Consider the following 23,822-nt stretch of genomic DNA (forward strand, 5'->3'; position numbering starts at 1 on the left):
ACTGTAATTACTGAAATTGGATTTTTTTTTTTTATATTCATGCTAATAAATATTTTTCTAAAGATCCATTATGTTTATATTTATTGAGCTTATATGTTTTAGGATAAGGAGTGATCATAATGTTGATGATTCTGTCAACATAATTAAAACATGGCTTGATAAACACGAGAGTAGTTATCATTCCGTAGATTCCATTCTTGATGATTCCCCTGAAACCTTTCCAGATGGAAGTGGTGTATTTGAGTGGTCTCCCCTTCACTTTGATCATATCATCAGCTTAAAAGAGAGTGCACTGAAAGCAGCTAGAAAATTATGGGCTGATTATATATTCGTAAGCTTTTTTGTCTTTTAAATTTATGCTGTTGCATTTCAGTTTGATTTATTGATCATATTAGAATTTTGAAATAAAATTACATAATTTATTATATAATGTATTAATGTATATTTAAGTAAATGATTACTTAAATTCTATCTTCATGGTTAATAATAGTCACTGTAGTAAAACCATTATCACTTAATTTTTTTTTTTTCATTTTATATTGTATGCATTAAGTTTCCCCTCTTTCATTTTACTATGTATTCATTTGATTTTCAAGAAGAAATCGCCAACATTTAATAAGTCTTGCTTGAACATCAAACACTCGCTTTAAAATTGATATTCTAAAGAAAAAACAGTATACATTTATGTTTATTATTATATCCTAGACTTGATTATCTTCTTTGTTTGACTTCTATGATTGAACTTCTTAGGGATTGCAACCAGGGGTTAACCCCCTGATATCTATCTATACACATATAAAGTTATAAATTCTTGTCTAAAATCTTTTTTTTTTTTACTGTCAATATCTATCTGTTTATTCTGTTTAATAAGAATATAAAGGTGATTAAAAAAATCGGGTATTTATTTAAAAAAAATGTTCAAAAATTTAAAAGCACTAAAAAAAATTATTAACAATGCCCCCCTCAAAAAAATATATGATATAAAGAAAGATATAAAAATTTACCCAGTTGAGAATAATCCTTACAAAGTAAATATCTGTAATAGTAATCAGAATTAAACCTATAAACACAAATAATTTTACCAGCGTGTAATTATAATTTAAACAGAGAATTAATTTTTTTCAAAATGGAATATGAATAAAAAGGTAGTGTTTTTAAGGGATGGAGGCTTATTTTTAAAAAGGGCAAAGAGGGTGCATACACTGCTTTAGCCTTTAATGTGTTTGTTACAATGAAATTTATCTTTATTAAAAATCTGATAATACTTTAAAATTTTTAAGTAATATTGGCTCTAATATAAATTATAATCTGATTCATCTGGTCTATGCTGTTGATGAACATCATGACCTATATGAGTATGACCATCATTATAATGACCAATGTATACAGTTCCATACGCTTTTACGCAGATGAAATATTACTTTAACAATTACTATAGCATCTGAATTTACTGATCACGCTACTGTAGTGTACAAAAATTGAAAAATAATTTTTTCATCGCCTGTAAAATCTTTTTAAAGGCTAATGTGCTTAACTTAATTTTGTGCTTTATAAAAGGAATCTTACTTAAAAGAAGGCATTTTATATAAAGTTAAAAGAAAATTATTTGGTGTTATCAAGTAATAAACTTAAAATATCTTGAATTTTTTTGGAGGTAGGGAGCGAGGCAAAACCTCCCACGATTCCTATTCTTGGTAGTCTAATCTCAAAAAAGTTAGAAAATGCCCACCTTAAAATAAAATAACATATTCCACCATCTGTGCATATCTTCATTATTTACCATGTGTATTCATTAGTTAACGGTAATAGATAAAAGGTAATAGGCTGGAGACAAGATTTTGTGCTAAATCTCATAAGATTTTAAAATACCTTTAAAAAAATTTTTATGATGGGTAAAGAAACAACATATAGCATGTGTATTACATTCTGTATCAGAAAATTTTGTCGATTTTTATAGCCCTATATTAAGGCCAGAATTTGTAAATATGTTACAGATATATAATGTTTTCATGTTTATTTGACATATTTTTATAAGCAGTGAAATTATCATGTGTATGTGTCAATTTTTTTTCTTTTTATCTAGTATGTATTTTTGTTTCCATTGTTACCATTGTCTAATGTTTTTAATTTTATTAGTTCATAGATGCTGATGTATTTTTAGTGAACAATGCTACTTTGAAACTATTGATTGAAGAAGAAAAGTAAGTATAATAAAAAAAAAGTATAACTTACAGCCAGGGTTGGGTTTTTGCCGTCAAAAACTAGTTTTTGACATGACAGTGGTAAAAACCGTGTTTTTACCGGTAAAAACCGTCAAAAACCTTGTTTTCTATAATTTATGGCATATAGCGGACAATATATTATTTTCACATAATTGCCTTTATAAATGAATGTTGTAAATGATTGCTATTGATTTTGCAACTATATACATGTATTCTTATAGAAGGATATACATTCATACAGAAATATTGTAATATACTTATTGAAAATAGTGATACTTACTTTTATCATTATAGCTTGATTTGCAAAGGATTCAAAATTTTGCACTTCTTAATTGTTAGAAATAAACAAACAAACAAAAAAGCTTGGAACTATTAATAAATTCAAGAACTAAAATGAAGAATTTAAAATTTGGCATTTCTTAAATATTAGAAATAAGCTAAACAAAACTTTCAAAACTTGTAACTACTAACAAACTCTAAGTCAAGAATGACTTGACATTCTTCAGTAATGTAATATGCCAAACAAAATGATGCTTGGAAATGTTGAAAATTTTGTTTAGTATCCTAATATTTTACTTCAAATAGTATGTTTTGATATAATCATGTTGGGAAAACGCAAGAATCTGTTCTTAAATATCTTTTAACAACTTTTTTTCTAATTTTATTGCCCTAAAAGGAATTAATTTTAAATTATAAGCAGTTAAACTCAAATAAAAATACAGTTTTACCAAAACTATGGGTTTTTGACAGTTTTCGACGTTTTTGACAGAGGGGTTTTTGACATGACGGTAAAAACCATGGTATAAACCGGTAAAAACCGTCATGTGTCAAAAACTTGCCAACCCTGACTTACTCTATCTTTTGCTTTATTTTACTTTATCTGCTCTTATATCTTTTTCATAGAAATACTAAAGAAACAAATTTGTTATACATGTGAATATTAGAAATGAACTTGACTTAATTTTGTTACAATTGATGTTTTTGTATTAAGTAATATCACAGAAAGTTCTTCGTCTCATGAAACCCATAAATTAATGATAATTTAATGAAAAATAAAATAAAAATTCAATTTTTAAAAATGCAATATTACATATGATATTTTTGTACCAAACGTGAATCGATAAATTTAGTTTCATTTATGTTTGTTAATAACTTTAAGCTGTATAACAAATTATAATTTCTGATTGCCGCTGCATTTGACAAGCATAATCTATTCATGTGATATGATGTAAATTTTTAATGTTGTTTTGGAGTTATGAAAAGGAAATATTTTTTCGAATTCGTGTTAAGTAAACAAGCATTTTAATAGTGATTAATCTGGTTATTAAAAAAGTTTGTTAATAAATTTTATTAATTAATTAAAAATTAAGTTAAATAATTTTAATTAAAATTTTTCATTATCATCTCTTTTACAATAATTAAATGTTCCATTTTGTTTTAGGACTGTAATTGCACCTGTTCTTGAAACATTAGGAGCTTATTCTAACTATTGGTGCGGTATGACAGAACAGGTTCGTTATTTTGTTTTATTGTTATTGTTTAAAATTATTGTTTCAAAAAAAAAAAAAATTTACATTGTCCTGACAAATTGCAAGTTCTCACTGAGAATGAATATTTAATGATTGACAATAAAACCAGTGTTCTCCCTAGGCGTTTTAAGATGGGCAGCTGGCCTTGCTTGCCTTATGAGGGACTCTCTTTGCTTTTTTTGTATAAACAAACTGCCCTCCCTTAAAAATACTGCCTTTTTATTCATATTCCATTTAAAAAAAATTTATTCAATGTTTAAATAATAATTACACACTGGTGAAATTATCTGTGTTTATAGGTTTATTTCTGATTACTATTGCAAATGTTTATTTTGTCAGCATTATTCTCAATTGGTTAAATTTTAAGTTTCTCTTTTTTCAGGAGTATATTATTAAATTTTCTCAGTAATTTTAAAATTATTTTTTAAACAATTTTTTTCTCAAAGAAAAAAAGGCACCTTTCAATGTTTGTTTCTCATAATTTTTAGTTAAAATTACAGAAAAAAGCTTTTAAGTTGTTTTTCAATAAATATTTTTTTTTTAGTTTATTAATTTACTTTATTATTGTTTTAATTTTTTTATTATTATATTTTTTTTTGCACGGGGACTGTTTTTTTTGCATGCCTTTAATTATTTCTTATAAAATACAGATTTTATTCTTATTTTGATAATGAGTGAGAATTACTTTTTAAAAAACAATTCATTAAAATAGTTTGAAAGGGTAATTTAAACATTTTTGAGGATCAAATTCAGTTATTACATAATATTACACATTTTGATAAATTTTTACTGTGTTAAATAAGTGCCCTTTCAGGGATCTGTTTAGAAGAAAATTGGATCTGTTAACAGTCCCTTCACAAAATATCTTTTCATAAAAACAGACCCTTCACAAAATATTTTAACTTAAAACGGACCCTTCACAAAATAATTTATCTTTTAATTGGACCCTTCACAAATTTGTTTATCTTCATTATTGTTTTGTTAAGCGAATAAACCCTTCCCAAGAAGGAAGGGGGGAGAAAGACATATGTAAATGAACTAAATTTTGTCTTTGGCAGACGCTTCTTCCTTTATTCGTCCGAAATTAATATTCTGTGTTCAACTGTATAGGCTAAATACCAAATATTTATATGTTACACTGCTAATTTAGTAGCTGCAATTACTGTTTAATTCTTAAATTTAATTTTTTTGATTATAATTTTACAGTGTTGAGCATAATCTTTACAATTTAAAAACTCCTTGAAAAAGATTTTTTGCAATAACAGACCCTATTTGCTCAAATTCATAAAAGCAGGACCCTGGTTGAAGGAAAGTGACTTAACGTTTATTTTATATTCACAAATTACTAGTAATTTTTTCACAATTTTACAAAAATGGACCTTTCACAAAATGTCTGGACAAACCCCTGCCTTTCAAAACTCTAAGTGCCCTTTTTATGGGGAAACTAATAAAATACCTAAATTAAAATTCAATTCCTGGCCCTGTGTAAGCCATTTCTTTTTTTATATCTATAGATATTTGCACATCTATATCTCTGAAAACTTCTGAGTTTCTCAATCAATTTCAAGATTTAGTATGAAAAATTGGAAGAAACGAGCAAACATGTCAAATGCAATTATTAAATTGCTTTTTCTAAGGACAGGTTATCTAAATCATTCTCTTTGCTGCAGACCGTGTCAAAACATAAGATTCTCTTACTTGGCATTCATGCTATTCAGCTGTTATCAGGCATTTATACTATTCAGCTGTTACCAGGCATTTATACTATTCAGCTGTTACCAGGCAGTTATACTATTCAGCTGTTACTAGACATTCATGCTAAGATACTAGAAAATAATTGAAACTGGAAAAAAAGATATAGAAAAAACATGATGAATTAAAGAAAAATTATCCAAATTCTGCATTTTTGCATATTTTAAATAGCCGGATAAAAAGATGAGTCATCATAAACATTTGGAATGCATCATGTTATGCCAAAATTTTTCTGTTATAACTTTTGATGTGTATTCCAACTTTTTTATTTTGGTTTAGTTGCAGCAGTTGTAACTAAATTATTTTAAAAACAATAGTTTTTAATATTTCTCATTCAAGTCTTGGAAAATTTTTGGTGCTGTTCATAAAAAAAGACTTAATCTTTCTTAAAATGAAATACATAGTTAAACAATTAACCATGAGGTTTGTTTAGTTAAAATTGTCAGATTTTTTTTATTTTTCTTTTATTATACTTACTATTTACTCTTAATTCTGGACAGGAAGGCTGCTATTCACAGACGCTGCATTAAATGGTCACTGTTGGCTTACATTGCCTACTACATTTTTATTAGATTTTTTGTGGTTTCTTTTAGTTTTATATAATGATTTTGTTTCCTTAAGTCCCACAGTGGACTGATTATAAATAAGCATTTCTTATCAAAACATTTAAGTCAAGCCGACTGGTAAGTGACCGTTCCGATCAGCCTGCATAAGGACCGAGGGTACGAGGTATCGGTCCTTGTTTAACTGCTCTGCCATAAAGTGCTCAATTTCACACATGTAGGTCATCAAACTACCAAAGCAGGCAGCCGTCCTCTCTGCAGAGGAGCAAAATTGTGATGGTGTGTCTTTGAATCATCATTAAGGATGTTTCTCAAACTGTCCCCATTGTGCTGCTTTAGTGCTATGTAAATAAAAAACTAACACCTTTTTGTTTTTTTAAATTTTAGCCCTTCGGGAGTACAAGACTTTAAGGTTATGCTGAAAATTTTCCTCCAAATTATTTAATATTTGCATCAATCGTAGTTTACAACTCCATTTTATTTGCTTGCGTTGAGTATGTAAAGTGTTAGTTTGAATACCTAATTAGTGGAAAGATTTGTGCAGACATAAGTATGACATCTCGGAAAGCTACCTCTTCTTTGTAAACTGAAAATTTTCAGTTTTGAAAAATATTAATTATAATATTATTAATTATAATATTATTAATTATAATATTATTAATTATAATATTATTAATTATAATATTATTAATTATAATATTATTAATTATAATATTATTAATTATAATATTATTAATTATAATATTATTAATTATAATATTATTAATTATAATATTATTAATTATAATATTATTAATTATAATATTATTAATTATAATATTATTAATTATAATATTATTAATTATAATATTATTAATTATAATATTATTAATTATAATATTATTAATTATAATATTATTAATTATAATATTATTAATTATAATATTATTAATTATAATATTATTAATTATAATATTATTAATTATAATATTATTAATTATAATATTATTAATTATAATATTATTAATTATAATATTATTAATTATAATATTATTAATTATAATATTATTAATTATAATATTATTAATTATAATATTATTAATNATATATATATATATATATATATATATATATATATATATATATATATATATATATATATATATATATATATATATATATATATATATATATATATATATATATATATATATATATATATATATATATATATATATATATATATATATATATATATATATATATATATATATATATATATATATATATATATATATATATATATATATATATATATATATATATATATATAAATACAGTACAAAACCCGTTATCCAGAAATCAGAAAACCGGAAAACCAAAAAACCGGAACGAAATTCGATAAATTTTCCCGCGATTTTTTTAAAAAGATGTTTAGGATTTTTCTTAGGATTTTTCTTTCTTTTTTGAAAGATCTTTACCTTACCATCAGTTTAGAAATAATCATTAGTGAATTACTTCATCGTTTTTTCTTCTTTTTAAGATAATTTCCAAATATATATATTTTTTTAGTTGGGTTTAACGATAAAAAAACGGCTTTTTGTAGCGATTCAGAAAACCGGAAAAATCAGTTATCCGGAATAGCAATGGTCCCTATCGTTCCGGATAATCGGTTCTCTACTGTAAATAAATTCCAAATTTAATTTCTATTTTTAATATTTACTAATTGTCTCATCATAGTTTTCTTTTAGGAAAAATATGTCACTTAACCATTAACACAGTACTGAGCTTAAAGCTTGTGGCACAGATAAAAAATAAAATAAAAAATTTGTTCATTTGCGTATCTAAATAGGGTTTTTAAACATTCAGTATTATTGTAAGTTCGCTGTTAAAGCCAAACAATATAAAGATAAATTATTTAACTTTCACGTTGATAAGGTTGCTAAAGTAAAATCTTCAAAATTAAATAGTTTCAGTTAACCTTTTTTTTGGCATGGTTTTTCGTTGTCCTTTACATTCGTAGATGAACAAATTGTGTGTGCATCACTAGAAGAAAAATAGAAAAAAAAATTTTTTTTAAATATAATTATGCTGCAAACGTATTTTTTATTGGAAGATAGGTACTGTTTTTTAAAAGTCTATTAAATGATAAGCATGAATTAGTAATAAATTATTCATTATACAACTATAATTTTTTGGTTTATTTTTTTATTTTATTACTGTTTACTTTACTATATTGTAGGTGTTAAGATGTTTGTGACAAATAAAGAACCTTTTGGTTATATGATGACTCCTTTAGAAAAAGAAAACACCTTACAGGATGATCGGGAACAGCTTTTGAATCTCAAAATAGAGATGCTTGGTATGATGGATTGTTAATTACAATCTATATTTTGCTCAATTATACAGCTACTTTATTGTTGTTGGATTTTATTTTCAATCTTATTTTATCTAGTTGAACTTTCTAAAGTTGCAGTATCGAAAAATTTGGAACATTTTGTTCGGAAAGAAGAGTGGAGCAATTTAGGTTTTGATCAGGTATGTTGAGTTCTGATTGCTCATTGGATAAAGTATTTTACTTTAGAGCTTTTGTGTTATTTTATGTATTTCTATTTTAAATGGCATAAAGTAGTTTCTTTTGGCAAATATTATGAATAATTTTAGTCTAACTTATTAGGACAAAATTGTTGAATTCACTCTAAAGTTGAAATAGACATTAAACTTTTAAAGTATTGAATAAAACTACAATAAATAAATGTTCTTTTATTTGACAATTTATGTTGAATATTCTGTTGTGCTGAATATTTTACTGAAAACATAATTTTCTTTTTCTTATTTTATGGATTTATATTTATTGGATTATTTTTATTATTTATTGAAAATTATTAGAAAAAATGCAAACATTTTTAGACGCAGCTCTACAATATTTTCTTAAATTTATGTCATAAATTAGGTGAAAGTGGGGTAAAACCAGTTAGCTAAGGTTCAAAGGTCTGTTGGAGCTAAGCTGTTTGACCTAGAAACGGTCAGATTTAATCCAGATATCCATTGTTTAGCTGTGTACAATGTATATTTCCCGAAAATTCATAGATGTACTACTTTTTTTACAAAGAATTTTTATTGATTTGATTATTCTTAAAAACTATCTATGATGTTCAAGGAATCGGTTGTCTGAATGTTCACTTCCTTTTTTAAGTAACAATTTGGCGCATCTCTAAATTTGAATAATGTGGAATATTTTTATTTCCTTATATAACAATAATCTTATTTATAAAAATATGAGAAAATTTGAAGATGAAATTTAAAGCAATTTATGAAAATCGTTATGATAATATGCAAGGAATTTTTTTAAAAAAAGCAGCATTAGGAGGAAACACTGTAAACTATTTGTTATTCCTGTTGAAAACATTTATTTCTAGAATTCTGTTTGGTTCTTTGTTAAGGTTACTAACACACAAATTAGGTTTTAATTATTGGATCTTAAAGCAACTCAAATAAATTAAAATTTAAAAAAATAAATGAAAAAACTTAAATGAGAAATTTAAGATTAAGCATAATTAAGTTTTTTTCAGGCTATTTCGTTCTACAAAATAAAATTTTTCTAGTATTATGCTATTTTTATTGGCTGCTGTTAAACATATTAGATTATATTATCTTCATCTCCACATTGTGTCTGTGCTGACTATGAGAATGGCTTAAAATGTCAGTAAGAAGAAAAGCTACAGCTTTTTTTTTTCTTTTAAACTGAAAAGCATTTGTGGCCTGAATTTTCAATACTATTGAAAAAAATTACGTCATTATTGATTTGGTGCATAAAAATATATAATTAAATTGGATGTTTAATTACTAATTTTAATAATTCATCTAGTTTTAAAAAATAATGTTAAACTGCCAATTTTTTTCTAAAAAAATTAATGTTTAAATATTTAAAAAAAATTATTTATTGAAATTCAGTCAGTTCTTCCCCACAAAATTGTACAAAACGTATTGCTTGAAACTAAAGTTTTGATTTGAGTTTACAGCACTCAAACTGTTGGCATTTTTATTTTCTTTGGTAATAAAGCTTAAAAAAAACTTTTATGTGGCATATATTTTAAGTTTTGCTTTGAAAACTGAGATATACTTTGATCAAGATAAATATCTATTTTTCAGATTTATTTAATAAATTTGGAACGCCGCCCTCTCAGAAAACAAAGGATGTTAAATTCCCTTACTGAAATGGGCATTCAAGCTAATCTTTTCAAAGCAGTCGATGGAAAGTTAGTCTCTCATCTATATCGTTTATTTTTCAATTTTCCTATATATATATTTTATCAAATAAAAGTTTTTAAATTATTTTCTTAAAACTAAATATGTCTTGATTGAATTATTTCATTCATTTAATAACTAGTTTTGTTTAGATTGTAAATAATATTTTTAGCATGATTTGATGTATAACTTTTTTGTTGAAAGTTTAATTTGAAATTAAGAAGTTGAAGTAATCATATCGTTTGAATTTGAATTTATGATAGTATTATTCACCTTTTTACTTTTGAAAATATAATAAATAGTATTTTATAAATGAAAGTCTGATAATATTGTATTTATCAATTTTAAGTGCACATGAGAATTCTGTACTCTTAATCTAGATCTGCCAAAATTAAGCTCTATAAGAATTGAAGAACTGGAGAGAAAAAAATCAGTTGGAATTAGGTTTGAGGAAAAGACATTGTACATGTACGATTTACAATTTAAAAAACATTGATCTGAACTTTTGACTAAATTGAATTTATATCACATTAAAGGGTCTTTGGTAAACACTCTTATACTAACAAACTTTTAAGTTTATTAAAAAATATTTTTTGGTGTTGCTCCTTATTCCAAAATTTTGCAAAATCCAGTTTGCCATTAATCTATTTTTTATTAAAATTAAAAGTTATAATTAGGTAAATCCATTGGTCTAACTTTAAATTAGATTTTAAATTTAGGTAAATATTGTCACTAGTAATTTGTCCAGAGGAATGAGAGAATTTGTTAATCAAATAAATTGTTAAGTGGCAGAGGATAGTTGTTATTGTTTAGTTTTGTTTTATTTTATTGTTCTAATTCTATTCATATATTTACTTCACTTTATAAATTATATATTTTTTTATTTCAGAGCACTAAATGATACTTTCATACAGAAAATGGGAATCAAGATGCTTCCAGAGTATGCTGATCCTTATCATAAAAGGTACGATGTTGTCTCAATGAAAAATGCCACTTACCTCAAGGATTAAATTGTTGCTATTCAATTTGATTCCATTATTTAAAAAAGAATTAAATTTTTTTAAAAATTTCACCGAGTAATACTTGTAAGAAATCTTATAAAGCGAAAACCAGACTACTCACCCTTTCATTTCTTAGTGTAGTTGATGTCTGGAGAAGGTGTTCTAAAGCAAATTGTCGATTACTAAAATAAAACGAATGATAATTTTTCCACTTATCTTTTTTACTTATTTTAAATTTAGGAAGTTTAATGCATAATGCATTATTTTATGAAAAATTCGATCAACAAAAATTACTGTTTAAAATGTACTAAAAATATATTTAAATTACAAAATGCACAAAAAAATCATTTATTTTTGGTATTTTTAAATAACAAATTTATTTAAAATTTAAGTATCTATTCAAAAATAAAATAAATTGCAAAATTATAAATAAAGTCAAGCATAGGCAATAAGAAATATAAATTTTAAAAAATCAATTCATATTAATTAATTTATTAAATAAAGCAAAATGAAAATCTTTATGTTCCCATAAATTAGATTATAATGTTCAATACTCAAGAAGTATTTATCATGAAAAATTATTAGTTATATTTATAACTGGCCCATTTTTTTAGTTTTGATTTGAAATGAGTTTTATTAACAATAGAGGTAAAAATAAATGTTAGTATTAATTTTTATTTAAATTTATTTTAAAAAAAAAAACCTATTTTGTTATGATAATCTGTTATTTTCTTTCAGACCTCTGACAAGAGGAGAAATTGGCTGCTTCCTTAGTCATTATTATCTGTGGAAAGATGTAAGTATCTTATTCCCCCCCCCTGAATAAAAATATACTTTTGTAATTTTTTTAAATCAAATTCAAGAGTTCAGAAAGATGATCCAGCTATTAAAATCTATCTGTTTAGTTTATTTAATTTTATTACTCATCAAAAAATGTGTTTCTATAAAAGTGGGCAATAGTTATGAATTTTTTTAGGTTTTAGATAGAGTCATATCATGTTTTTCAATATCATGTATCAGTTCATGTTTTTTAATACATGGGAGAGTTACATATGAAGGTATATTAGTAATTTTAATATTTCTGAGCAACAAATAGTTGTTAAAAAATTGTCTTCTAGTCACCCATCACTTTTTTCCTTAAAAATGTGCAAATTATGTGCCCATGTGCAAATTATGTGCCATATTAATCCCATGTGCAAATTATTATTAATTTTTTTTAGATAAATATATATAATAATATTATGAATACTTTTTAATAGTTCATTATTTTAGGCTTGTCTCTTAAAATTCATTTTAGAAGTAAACCTTGCAGTGTTTACCCTAGTTAGAGAAATTCTTCAAAAGAAATGCCTTATATTTATAATAATAACAGTTTTCTTTAATTTTTTAAAATTTTCAATTTTGGAAAAAGGGACCACCTTAAAAAATGCTATGACTAGCCAGTAGTAAAATTTCCTAACTTTGCCCTTTACCGCAAGTCGTCTATTCTAAGACAGTTAATTTACAATAATTGGGCATAAAACTGTAACTTAAAAATATACAAAAACATTCAACTTGAAAAACTGTTTTTAGTTATACATGAAAAATGTTAACCAATTATTATTAACCAATCATTTAGTTTGTGTGTACGATCATTAATTAGATATAAAATGAAACTTACAAATATTATAACATAGACATTGTAAATGTTTAACTATAATGTAAACATAAACGTTCTCTGTGTAAATATTAAGAATGCTTAGTTGCATTCCAAATATTGTTACTAAAACATTCTTAACAATGCTGGTTCATGTTATTTTTAAAGATAGTAAAATTTACCATCTATTGTTAACTGCTGCAATCAAATTATAGATTAAAATGACGAAACTACACTTTGAAAATTCTTCTTTTCGATTGGTTCTCCAATAGGATAAAGTAAAATAATTTGCAAATTTCTGTTCTCAATTTTAAAATTATTTTTGTTAGTTAAGTGTTTTTGTTCAAACATTTTGATTTTTATGCGTTTTATCAAATATTTTATTCCTGTTTGCACACTTCTGTAATCTTTTTTTTTCTCAGAATAAGTTTTCAGGGAACCAAACTGTTCCTCTCTCTGGATCTTCAAAGATAAAAGCTATATTTTATAAATTTCTTCTTAATTGTTCTTTCTCAGCAAATTATGTTGTCTTTTAATGGTTTATTGAATCAGTACAGTGTTTAAATTCCTGATAACCCTACATATAAGTTGTATTAAAATTTTGACATGTATTCATATAAATATGATTATAAGTTTAGACTATTGTTTATTTTATGAATTTTTTTCCACAGATGATTGAAAAACAGCACCGCACTGCTTTAGTTTTAGAAGATGATTTGAGATTTGAACCCTATTTCAGAAAAAAAGTTCAAGGGTTGTTAAAAGAAGCACAAAAAATTGGTTTACTTTGGGATTTAATGTAAGTATTATTGCTGATTGCTCTGCATTTTTATGATCCATATTTTGATTTATGATTCATTGAATATAACTGTAGTTATATGAAATTTTAAACATTTGTTAGTTTTATTTTTAAGAAGTATTTATTAATTTATATTGGATTCATTATGAATTTCTCAAGACATTCTATATAATTATTTTGATTTACAATCAAATTTCTATGACTTAATTTTTTGATAAATAGTGGCAATTTCATAACCTTGGTAAAAATATCAAATTCAATGCTAATTCTTTTTCTATTAACCATAATTCAATTACACTTTACATACAAAGTTTACATACAATCTACATTTTTTTGTTCTACCTACCATTGCAGATTCCCTTCTATTTTGATTACTGATACAGAAAGTCTACTCTGTAACGTTCTTTTCAATTCTGTGACAAAAATTAAGTTAGTGAGCAGGGGCTGTGATCCCTGATTAGCACAAAAAAATGCAACCTTAACAATTATTCTGTTAATTTCCCAACTCTTTTTATTGTTTTCACAAAATTAGTCTAGTGTACGAGTAAATTTCCATATTTTATTTTTGGTCTCTCATGATAAAGATCTCACATAACAATGTCCGTTTTCGTTTAGATAACAATCTCATTATATTGAATGTCGACTGTATGTAATCTGAAGGAATTTTCATCTTTGAACCTTGAATCTCATAAGTCAATTTATGTTTTGAAAGAATTTAACTTTTAAACAAAATGTAGGAGTTCCTTGTAAAAACTTATCTTTAAGAGTGAAGGAAATTTATCTCCAAAAAGAGGATGAGGTACACTTTGTGCTTTGTAGATAAAAAGAAGAAAAAAACCAATGTGAATAAAATAAAATCTTGTCCATTTGTGTACTTTATTTGCACTTATTTTGTGTTACCTTTTGCTTTAATAAATCATCTATTTTCATACTTTATTTGTGGTTTGTATATGGTGTTTTTTGCCTTGATAAAGTGTCCATTTCTGTAATTAATTCAAAACATCCAAATCTTTAGGATCGTTAAAGAACGAGCGATTATTAGAATCACCTCTAAGTTTCACCTGGCTATCAAAATTATTTTTATGTTTTTCATTCGTCACTTTTGATTCAATAGATTTTAATATCATTTTTGTTTCTTATTTGCTTCTAATTTATGACCCTAAAATGTATATAATTTTTACTTCATTTGTGATAAGGATTTTAAAAATAAATATTAATGTCTGTATTTTGTATACAAGTTTAAACAAATAATTTAAATAGATTTTTCTGCTAAGAGTTATTTTCTTTTCACGTTATTTGCTCATTGTTTTTGTTGCAATGTGTCTGACAACATACTACAATATGAAAGAACATTTTATATGGCCCCATAAAAGCTTCCTAATATTTTACTGAATACAAAACATGTGGTTTCTTTTTACTAGGTGGTTAATACCATATACTGTCTTTTTAATTAATTGAAGTTATTTATTTTAAATAAGCATTGTTTTCTTTAAATAATCATGCTGTGCTTACTTTATTTGCTCTACAACTGATAAAATTGTTTAAATAATGCAAAATAGGTAGTACCCACTCGCCGAAAAGATGTTTGTTTTGCCTTACAAAAATCCCATAAAAATTTGATTTCAGTAACTGCTTTAAAATGATTGATCAGAAGCCTCAACTTTCCCTTATTATGCTATTTCTTGAAATTTTTAAAACTGTGTATGATTTTAAAATGTCCCTAAAAATAAATTTTTACTCTAAATAATTTCATATAAGAAAAACTGTTTCCAAATAATGATTTAAATGTTCGTTGTTAATGTTTTAGATAATTATTATTTATTTTTAAAATATAATGTGTTTTGTTAAAACTTCCTACCTTTTTAAACAGTTTTTACTGAAAATTTTATTATTTACTACATAATAAATGAGCTGCCTATTTAACCTCGTTTAATTATTTATTAAACATTACTGTTACCAGTGCTAAATATTAAAAATATATTTTGCCAAAAAAAAAATTCCTATTTCCTTAAAAAAAATTACCTGTTGCAGTGCTCTTTTTGTTCCTTATAATTTATTAACGTAATAAATCTAATATGTATTTTACATTGTTATTAGCAGGTATAAATTATAGAGTTGTTTTTTTAATTATTTATGTTTTATTATTTTGCAAACATTACTGTTACTAGGACTGAATATTAAAAATATATTTTGCCAAAAAAAAAAAAAAATTCCTATTTCCTTAAAATAAAATTACCTGTTGCAATGCTCTTTTTTGTTCCCTATAATTTATTAACATAATCAATCTAATTTGTATTTTAGAATATTAGCATGTATAAACTATGGAGTTGTTATTTAATTATTTATGTTTTATTATTTTTTAAGCATTACTGTTACCGGGGCTAAATATTAAAAATATATTTTGATAAAAAAAATATTCCTATTTTCTTTAAAAAAAATTCCCTATTGCAGTGCTCTTTTTTGTTCCTTATAATTTACGAATTTAATCAATCTAATTTGTATTTTAAAATGTTGGCAGGTATGATAGACAAACTATAGAGTCGTTTTGTAAACACGGCTATTTTGAATGTATGAAAAACTATTTTGTGTTTTTATGTTATTAATAATTGGCACAGTAAGTTTCTAAAAACTTATTATTTACTACTTATTATTTTAACTTATTATGATTACCCTGTTGATTTCGTATTCAATACTGTCCTGTTTATTCTTTTAGATACTTAGGTCGTAAGCGACTGTCTGAAGATGGCGAGCCTTATGTTCAGGGCACTTCAAATTTAGTTCATGTTGATTACTCTTACTGGACTCTTTGCTATCTAATTACTCTGGAAGGGGCCAAGAAATTAATAGCTGCAAATCCTTTGCCAAAATTAGTTCCTGTTGATGAATTTCTCCCTATTATGTTTGATCGTCATCCAGAGTGAGTGTTTAATAGAATTTTGTTGAACTTTTTATTTACATTATTCAATGTTTAGAAGAGAGACACAAACATTGTCTCACATATGTATAGAAAAAAAAAGTAGTCAGTGTTGTATAGTCGAACTAAAAAAAAATTTTAAAAATCAAAGCAGCACTAAAATATTTTTTAGAACTGTTTAGAATATTAATTTTTAAAAAAAAATCTGAATTGTACTAATGTAGTGGCATTGCTCTGCAAATGCTACTGTAAGTACAAATCCCTATTCTGGCCTGGTTATTCTATCCATACAGCCCATCAAGGCAAATATTTAATCAGAAATTCCTTAAAATACGGTTTAAATTATCTCTAAATTGCTAACTAAAAGCAAAATTTTTTGAAAGCTTATGCAGATTAAATGATTTATATTACCTTATGCAACTCTTTTTTTATTCATCTAATCAGGTTTATTTTTATTCGATAAAAGTTTACTCCAATTGAGCTTAAAAAATGATAAACATGATATTTAAATGTAAAAGTGAGAGTAAAATCATTCAATTAATTCTAATTTATCGCCTCTAAAGAAATTCATTATCATTTTAAAACTCAAATTAAACATCTCTAAAGAAATTCATCAATGTTGGAACTTGTGATTTATATATATATATATTTTAAGTTTATTTTGTTCTTACTTAATTTTTTATTCTATTCCGTTATATCTTTCTGGTAAACAAGAAAGATTAAGCAGTAATACATTTCTTGAAATGGATAGTTTCATTCACGCAGGTATATTAATATGTTTTCATTTTTAATGAAGACTTTAAAAAGATTTTCAGGCATGTGTTTTATAGACCATGTAATGCATGGTAAGGTGTGTAAAAATTTAGAGATATTTTGTGCTTTGAAATGTATTTTATTTCATTTATGGAATGTTATACAAACTATGAAATTATTGCTAACTTTTTTTTTGTCTTTCTTCTCAGGGAGTCTTGGAAAGGTTACTATCCCAAACGAAATTTACGAGCATTTTCTGCTCATCCTTTGCTAGTTTACCCAACTCATTATACTGGTGACATTGACTATATTAGTGACACAGAAGATTCTGATATAGCTGTATCATCCGTTATTGTCAAAGATGAACTTTGAATTCTTTCTTGCTTTTTATTGCTCATTTATGTTAGTTACGTGCCATATGTACATGTCTAATTATTTTGAACCTTATGAGCCAAATTTAATTTTTATTGTCATTTTTCTAGTCAATAGGTCAATTAATTAAAATCATTTAATGAAATTAATTTTTAATTAGGAATTTTGCAATCTCGTAATGGATATTTTGATTGTGTAAATGACTTTTTTTATCATCCAATTGTATTAAAGGAGTTCTTAAAAACAAATATAGCCACTTTATGAAAAAACAACCAATGCATAACTGTCAACTCAACTGGATTTTCAAATTTTTCATCTAATATAATTAAATATTCTTCTACTTTTTGCATATTTTTAAAAAATCCCTAAAATTGGGAAAGTTATGGTAAAAAGTGCCTGTGAAATGCTTAGTGTATTATTTGAGTAAGCAAATAAGTATTACTTCTAAATAATGAAGTGAGTCTTACTTAAAGTTATCAGTTTGAAGAATTTCTTCTTTTAAATATTCTAAAATTATAATTTTTTTTATTCCAAAACTTTCTTCTTTTTTTTTTTTAATTAATGAAAAAATATGTTATAAGCTTTTTGATATCTTTTAATATTCCAAAAGAGGCCATTTTGTATGACTGTTGAAAAAAGTTTTTCTTTGGTAATGACAATATTTTAATGTATACCATTTTTAATTTTAATTGTTAAATATTAAATTTTTGTACCTACCTCAATAATTCAAACACATGTATATAATGTAGTTCGTTTTTTTATTTAGTCAACTATGGAAATCTTGTACCTAAAATATTTTAAATGCTACAAATTAATTACTATGAAACTTGTGTTATTTTGTAAAATTTACTGGATTTTTTTTTCTTCTTTTCATGTTGACAGCTATGTCTAAGTCTATTATTAAAAAGTTATGTAATTCTGTATAGGTTTTATACTAAACTAAAGTCAAAATTTAAGGGAACAGCCAGAAAAAGTGCTTTTATATTTTCAAGACATTTTAAAACTTAGTTCTTGACAGATTTAAAATTGTATACTTGTTTCTTCAAACCTCTAATGTGTATTGCTAATTCAAATTATTTTACTTTTACAACATGTTGTGTTTATTTTATGTTTATATTTTTTACATTGCATTTGCTTTTGCAACATATCTGTTTCATGTCTATTTAATGTTTATTTTTTTATTATGATTATGTTAGGCAAGGAATTTTAATTAATGATTTTTTATCTTTATTAATAAATTAAAACTTAGATTTATTTTTCAACACAATCCTTCATTTGCAGTATGCTTAGACAAAGTAGGTTTTATAATTTAATAGCAAAAAGATCATTCTTTTTGTTTTGTGACATAACAGACCTTTGGAATTATATCAAGTCTGTCATACTTTTTATGAATATTTGTAGCTTATCGAAATTTTTATGAAATTGGTTTAAGACTTTTATGATTTTTCTTTCTCTTAATAACTGTAATTAAAAATTTATATATATATATATTTTACACTTGTTTACTGTTGTGCACTTATGTATCTTTGCCTATTGTATTTTCTTATGTTAATGTATAGTCTGCATAAGATTTAAATTAAGCTGTTTCCATTTTATACAACTGATAAAATACTTGTGTAAAAAATTTATTCTTCAAATGTAAAAATTTTTCTGCGTTTTTCAAAAATTTTTTTTTTTGAAAAACGATTTAAATTGGGTTAAAACTTTTTCGCTGTTTAAGTAATCAATTTTTTTAATGAAAGGAAATACTTTTTAAAATAAATTAATTTAAAATAGTAACTCATATTGATGTTTTTTAGCTTCGTTTTCTTATTATAAAAAAGAAACTACTAAAATATTTTACCTATATGATGTCTTTTTAACACTTTGCAACATTATAAAAACTAACAAAATAATTTTTTTTATCTTTATTAGTATTTGAATTTCTAAAAAAGTTCATTTCTCTTATATGTTGACTATTTTAAAAATATGTATGAAAAAATACATATATTGTTCTTATAATAATATTCTTGTATGTTTTCTTTTATGTTAACTCTCGAATAAGGTAATTTTGATTTTTATGAATAACTTTGGAATGATAAAAATCTTTTTTCGTCACACCGAATATATATACAAAAATCAAAAGTACATCGATATTCAAAAATGACAATTATTGCTCATTGAAATTAAAATATTGTGTAAACTTCTATAGCCATTTAAAATTTACAACTTGCACATTTTGCGCTATTCTTATTAAGTGTTAAATTTAAGTTCTTGAGCTTTAAATTAAGTTCTTGAGCTTTAAATTAAGTTCTTGAGCTTTAAATTAAGTTATTAAGCTTTAAATTAAGTTATTAAATGTTGAATTAAGTTATTAAGCGCTAAATTTAAAACATTCAAGTTTATATGATTTGTCAGAAATTATTTGCATTCTACTAATCTAATAAAGATGACGTAGTTTTTTAAAACTAATCTTTACGCCCTTTAAATGAATACCATATAATTCTAACTTCTGTTATTCATTTATCTCAATTGTAACATGAATGTAATATAACAATAATCTGCTAACCTCTGTCAGATAAATAAAACAAACAACGAAAGATAGCCAAAATAACATTCCAGACTAAGTCTAATAGAAAGAAGATCATTCTATTAATCTTTGAAGTTTTGTAATCTATGAAGAAAAGTTTGGTTTTATTAGCGGATAATTACGTTATAGCCCAAATTATTAAGAAATTAGAAAAAATTTCCAAACAAGATTTTTATATATATAATTGAATTCTCATTATGGTTGTGTATTCCTGAAATTACCTTAATGAAATTTTTAATTTATAAATATATATATATACACATGCACTATTTACCAGTAAGCAATTGGACTTCAGTAATAAAAGAGATAAAAACAATTTATTCATATTCAATGGTTGCTAAAACCTCCAGGTAATTAACCACCTTAACCCTCCGGGGTCAGCTTTCCACAAGTGTTTGGATCAGCTTTCCACAGGGATATTTCCTTCCACTCCGCTTGGAGAAGAGCTGGTAAGTTCTTTCACCGATTTTGGATGCTTTCTGCACCCCTTAATTCGGTGATTCAACTCATCTCAGAGGTTTTCTATAGGATTTAGGTGTGGATTCTAGGCAGGCCAGTTCATACAGTTCACCCTGTTGTCACAATTTCCATAGTGGACCTTGCAACATAAGAAGTGACATTGTCATTCCGAAAGTAACAATGATCCAATACCTAAAATTGTAACAGCGTAGGAAGCACATTGTTATCTAGAATAGTGGAGTAGCAGTCGGCATTGAGCTTACCATGAATTAGGGTCAAGGGTCTCAGTTCATACCACGAGAAACTTCCTCACACCTTCTTCAAACTTTGCTGTACATACAATGCATTCTGGCAAAAGAGTCTTCCATGCACTCGCCGAACCCAGGTACTGCCAACCAGCTGATAAGGATTGAACCTTGATTCAGCACTCTAGAGAATCTGTTTCCACTCATCTATGATCCAATTTCAGCATTCCTTCCACTATCTCAACTAAGCAGTGTGGCTGGATTTTGTAATCGAAAGGTTATGAATAGTAGCATGACCATGGAAACGAAGCATATGTGTTTTTTTGTGAATGGTATTAATCAAAATAACAATCCAGCTTGTCTGAACTCCTGGAGTATGTGGCCCAACAGTTTGGTGCAGTTTTCCTAAATATCTCTGAACAGCAATTGTTGGTCTCTATCTATTACTTTGTCGTGTTCAAGCACATTTCAAAAATACCTAATCAGCTTCCACAGCTAAATCAAACCACTGTCGATTTTGATTTGTTTAACTTACCATCTGCATCCCTTAAGGATCTGCCATTTCTATGATATCTAACAATTATGACTTTTTCATAGTCAGACAGTTCAAAATTTCGTGGTATCTTATATGCAACTAATGCCATTCATGTTTCCTACATGATATTTAAGTACAAAAGTTGTGATCTAGAGCCACACATATCCTTATTTGCATGGGTGTCAAAATACTTATTGGTAAATTGTATATGTGTGTGTATATATATAAATGAGAAACTGAACTGATAGCTATTCTAAAATGAAATAGAAGTTTAATAAATCACGATGAATAATAACACTAAATATAATTATTTGTTGTTTTACTATTTATCTTATTTTAATCAGATATTGCTTTTAGTATCCTAGAGATTAAATTTTAAACTGTTTTGGGGACAAATCACCCCTCCATGCATAATTTTTTTAAATTCTTCACATTTGTATTCCTCCCAATCTTTTTATTTTTTGAATAAGTCATTCTTGCTATTGATTGAATATGATATGAAATATCAATTTTTGATAGTTAAAGTTAAAATATGCATTTCATTTAGAAGAAATAAGTTATTTTTTATTAATCTCAAATATCTCATTTTTCTGATGATAAGAAATTATGATGTGATTATTCAATAATTTGAACTAAGTTGTGTAATATAAACATCCAATTTTGCATCATTTGAGGAAAGCTAGTTTTCATCCTTTACCAAATGAAGCTGTGTTTACAATATTTGGTTGTCTTATGATTTATTTTTAGTCATTTTATGTACTTTTTGAATTTATCGTGCTTTATTTACTTTTGCTTTAATGATGATGCCAAATAGAGAGATATTTGTAAGATTCAGAATTATTATATTTTTATTCACTTTAATGTTTGAAGTCGTTTTAATTGTTAAAGTATATGGTTTTACAAAAAAAAATTCATATAAAATAGAGTTTTGTATTTTATTTTACAAATAAATGTTTTTTTATAGAATTGTGTTTCTATTATTTTTTGCAACTGATTTGCAATAATTGCACTCTATGTAAAATAATAATTTACATTCCATCTGTTTTCTTGATATGAATTTTAATATTTCCTTAAAATGCAGCCAGTAATGATATTTTAAAAAATCTAATTTTTTCTTAACTTATTCTCATTTTTTTTTTTTTAAAAAAAAGAACATGTTACGATATTTTGTGGAAGGTTGTCACTGATCGCACTAATATAATAAGTTGTCACTGAATTTGAGAAAAACTGTCATTTAATATCTTCTCTTGATCTCAATAACTATACAGCAGTAAAAACTCTCCCTTAGTAGTTTTCATGCTAATAATTAGCTTTAGTTGTTGAAACTATGTTAATATGGTTGATGCTAACAATTATTTTGCCAGGGGTTGTAGTTGTCCAGATAAGCTTGATTTTTGTGTTAAACACAAATATNTTGCCTAGTGTATTTTCTTATGTTAATGTATGGTCTGCATAAAATTTAAATTAAGTCGTGTCCATTTTATACAACTGATAAACTACTTGTGTAAAAAATTTATTCCACTAACGTTTTCTTATTATAAAAAAGAAACTAAGCTATTCTAAATATTTTGCCAACATGATGTGTTTATAACAATTTGCAACATTATTGATCAAAAACTAACAAAATAATTCTTTATCTTTGTTAGTATTTGAATTTCTAAAAAAGTTCATTTCTCTTATATGTTGACTATGGTAAAAATATGTATGAAAAGATACTTATATTATTCTTATAATAATATTCTTGTATGTTTTCTTTTATGTTAACTCTCAAATAAGGTAATTTTTATAAATAACTTTGGAATGATAAAAATCTTTTTTTGTCACACCAAATATATATACAAAAATCAAAGTTACTTTTAATTTTCAGTGTTCAAAAATTACAATTATTGTCATTGAAATTAAAATATTGTGTGAACTTCTATAGCCATTTAAAATTTACAAATTTCACATTTTTGCGCTATTCTTATTAAATGTTAAATTTAAGTTATTAAGCATTAAATTAAGTTATTAAATGGTGAATTAAGTTATTAAGTGTTAAATTTGTAACATTCAAGTTTATATGACTTATCAGAAATTATTTGCATTCTACTCACCTAATAAAGACCACTTATGATGTAGTATTTAAAACTAATTCTTACTCCCCTTAAATGAATACCATGTAATTCCATCTTCTATTATTCATTTATCTCAATTGTAACATGAATGTAATATAACAATAATCTGCTAACCTCTGTCTGATAAATAAA

At 25.2% G+C, this 23,822-nt stretch overlaps 1 protein-coding gene across 1 annotated transcript in view; it reads left to right on the forward strand.

The window, feature by feature from the left end:
- The window catches only part of LOC107447561 (glycosyltransferase 25 family member), a 23,704-nt gene extending 5,786 nt beyond the window's left edge, over positions 1-17,918 (forward strand). Inside the window, exons 6-16 of the mRNA XM_071183824.1 lie at positions 103-331; positions 2,137-2,201; positions 3,664-3,733; positions 8,215-8,407; positions 8,501-8,583; positions 10,198-10,304; positions 11,183-11,257; positions 12,033-12,090; positions 13,602-13,729; positions 16,443-16,646; positions 17,606-17,918. Coding sequence (XP_071039925.1) covers positions 103-331; positions 2,137-2,201; positions 3,664-3,733; positions 8,215-8,407; positions 8,501-8,583; positions 10,198-10,304; positions 11,183-11,257; positions 12,033-12,090; positions 13,602-13,729; positions 16,443-16,646; positions 17,606-17,768 — 1,375 coding nt within the window. The 3' untranslated portion in view covers positions 17,769-17,918. The remainder of the gene's footprint in view (positions 1-102; positions 332-2,136; positions 2,202-3,663; positions 3,734-8,214; positions 8,408-8,500; positions 8,584-10,197; positions 10,305-11,182; positions 11,258-12,032; positions 12,091-13,601; positions 13,730-16,442; positions 16,647-17,605) is intronic.
- The last annotated feature ends 5,904 nt before the right edge of the window (positions 17,919-23,822 follow it).

This window comes from Parasteatoda tepidariorum, chromosome 7 (assembly GCF_043381705.1).
Source record: "Parasteatoda tepidariorum isolate YZ-2023 chromosome 7, CAS_Ptep_4.0, whole genome shotgun sequence".
NCBI classification, from domain to species: Eukaryota; Metazoa; Arthropoda; class Arachnida; order Araneae; family Theridiidae; genus Parasteatoda; species Parasteatoda tepidariorum.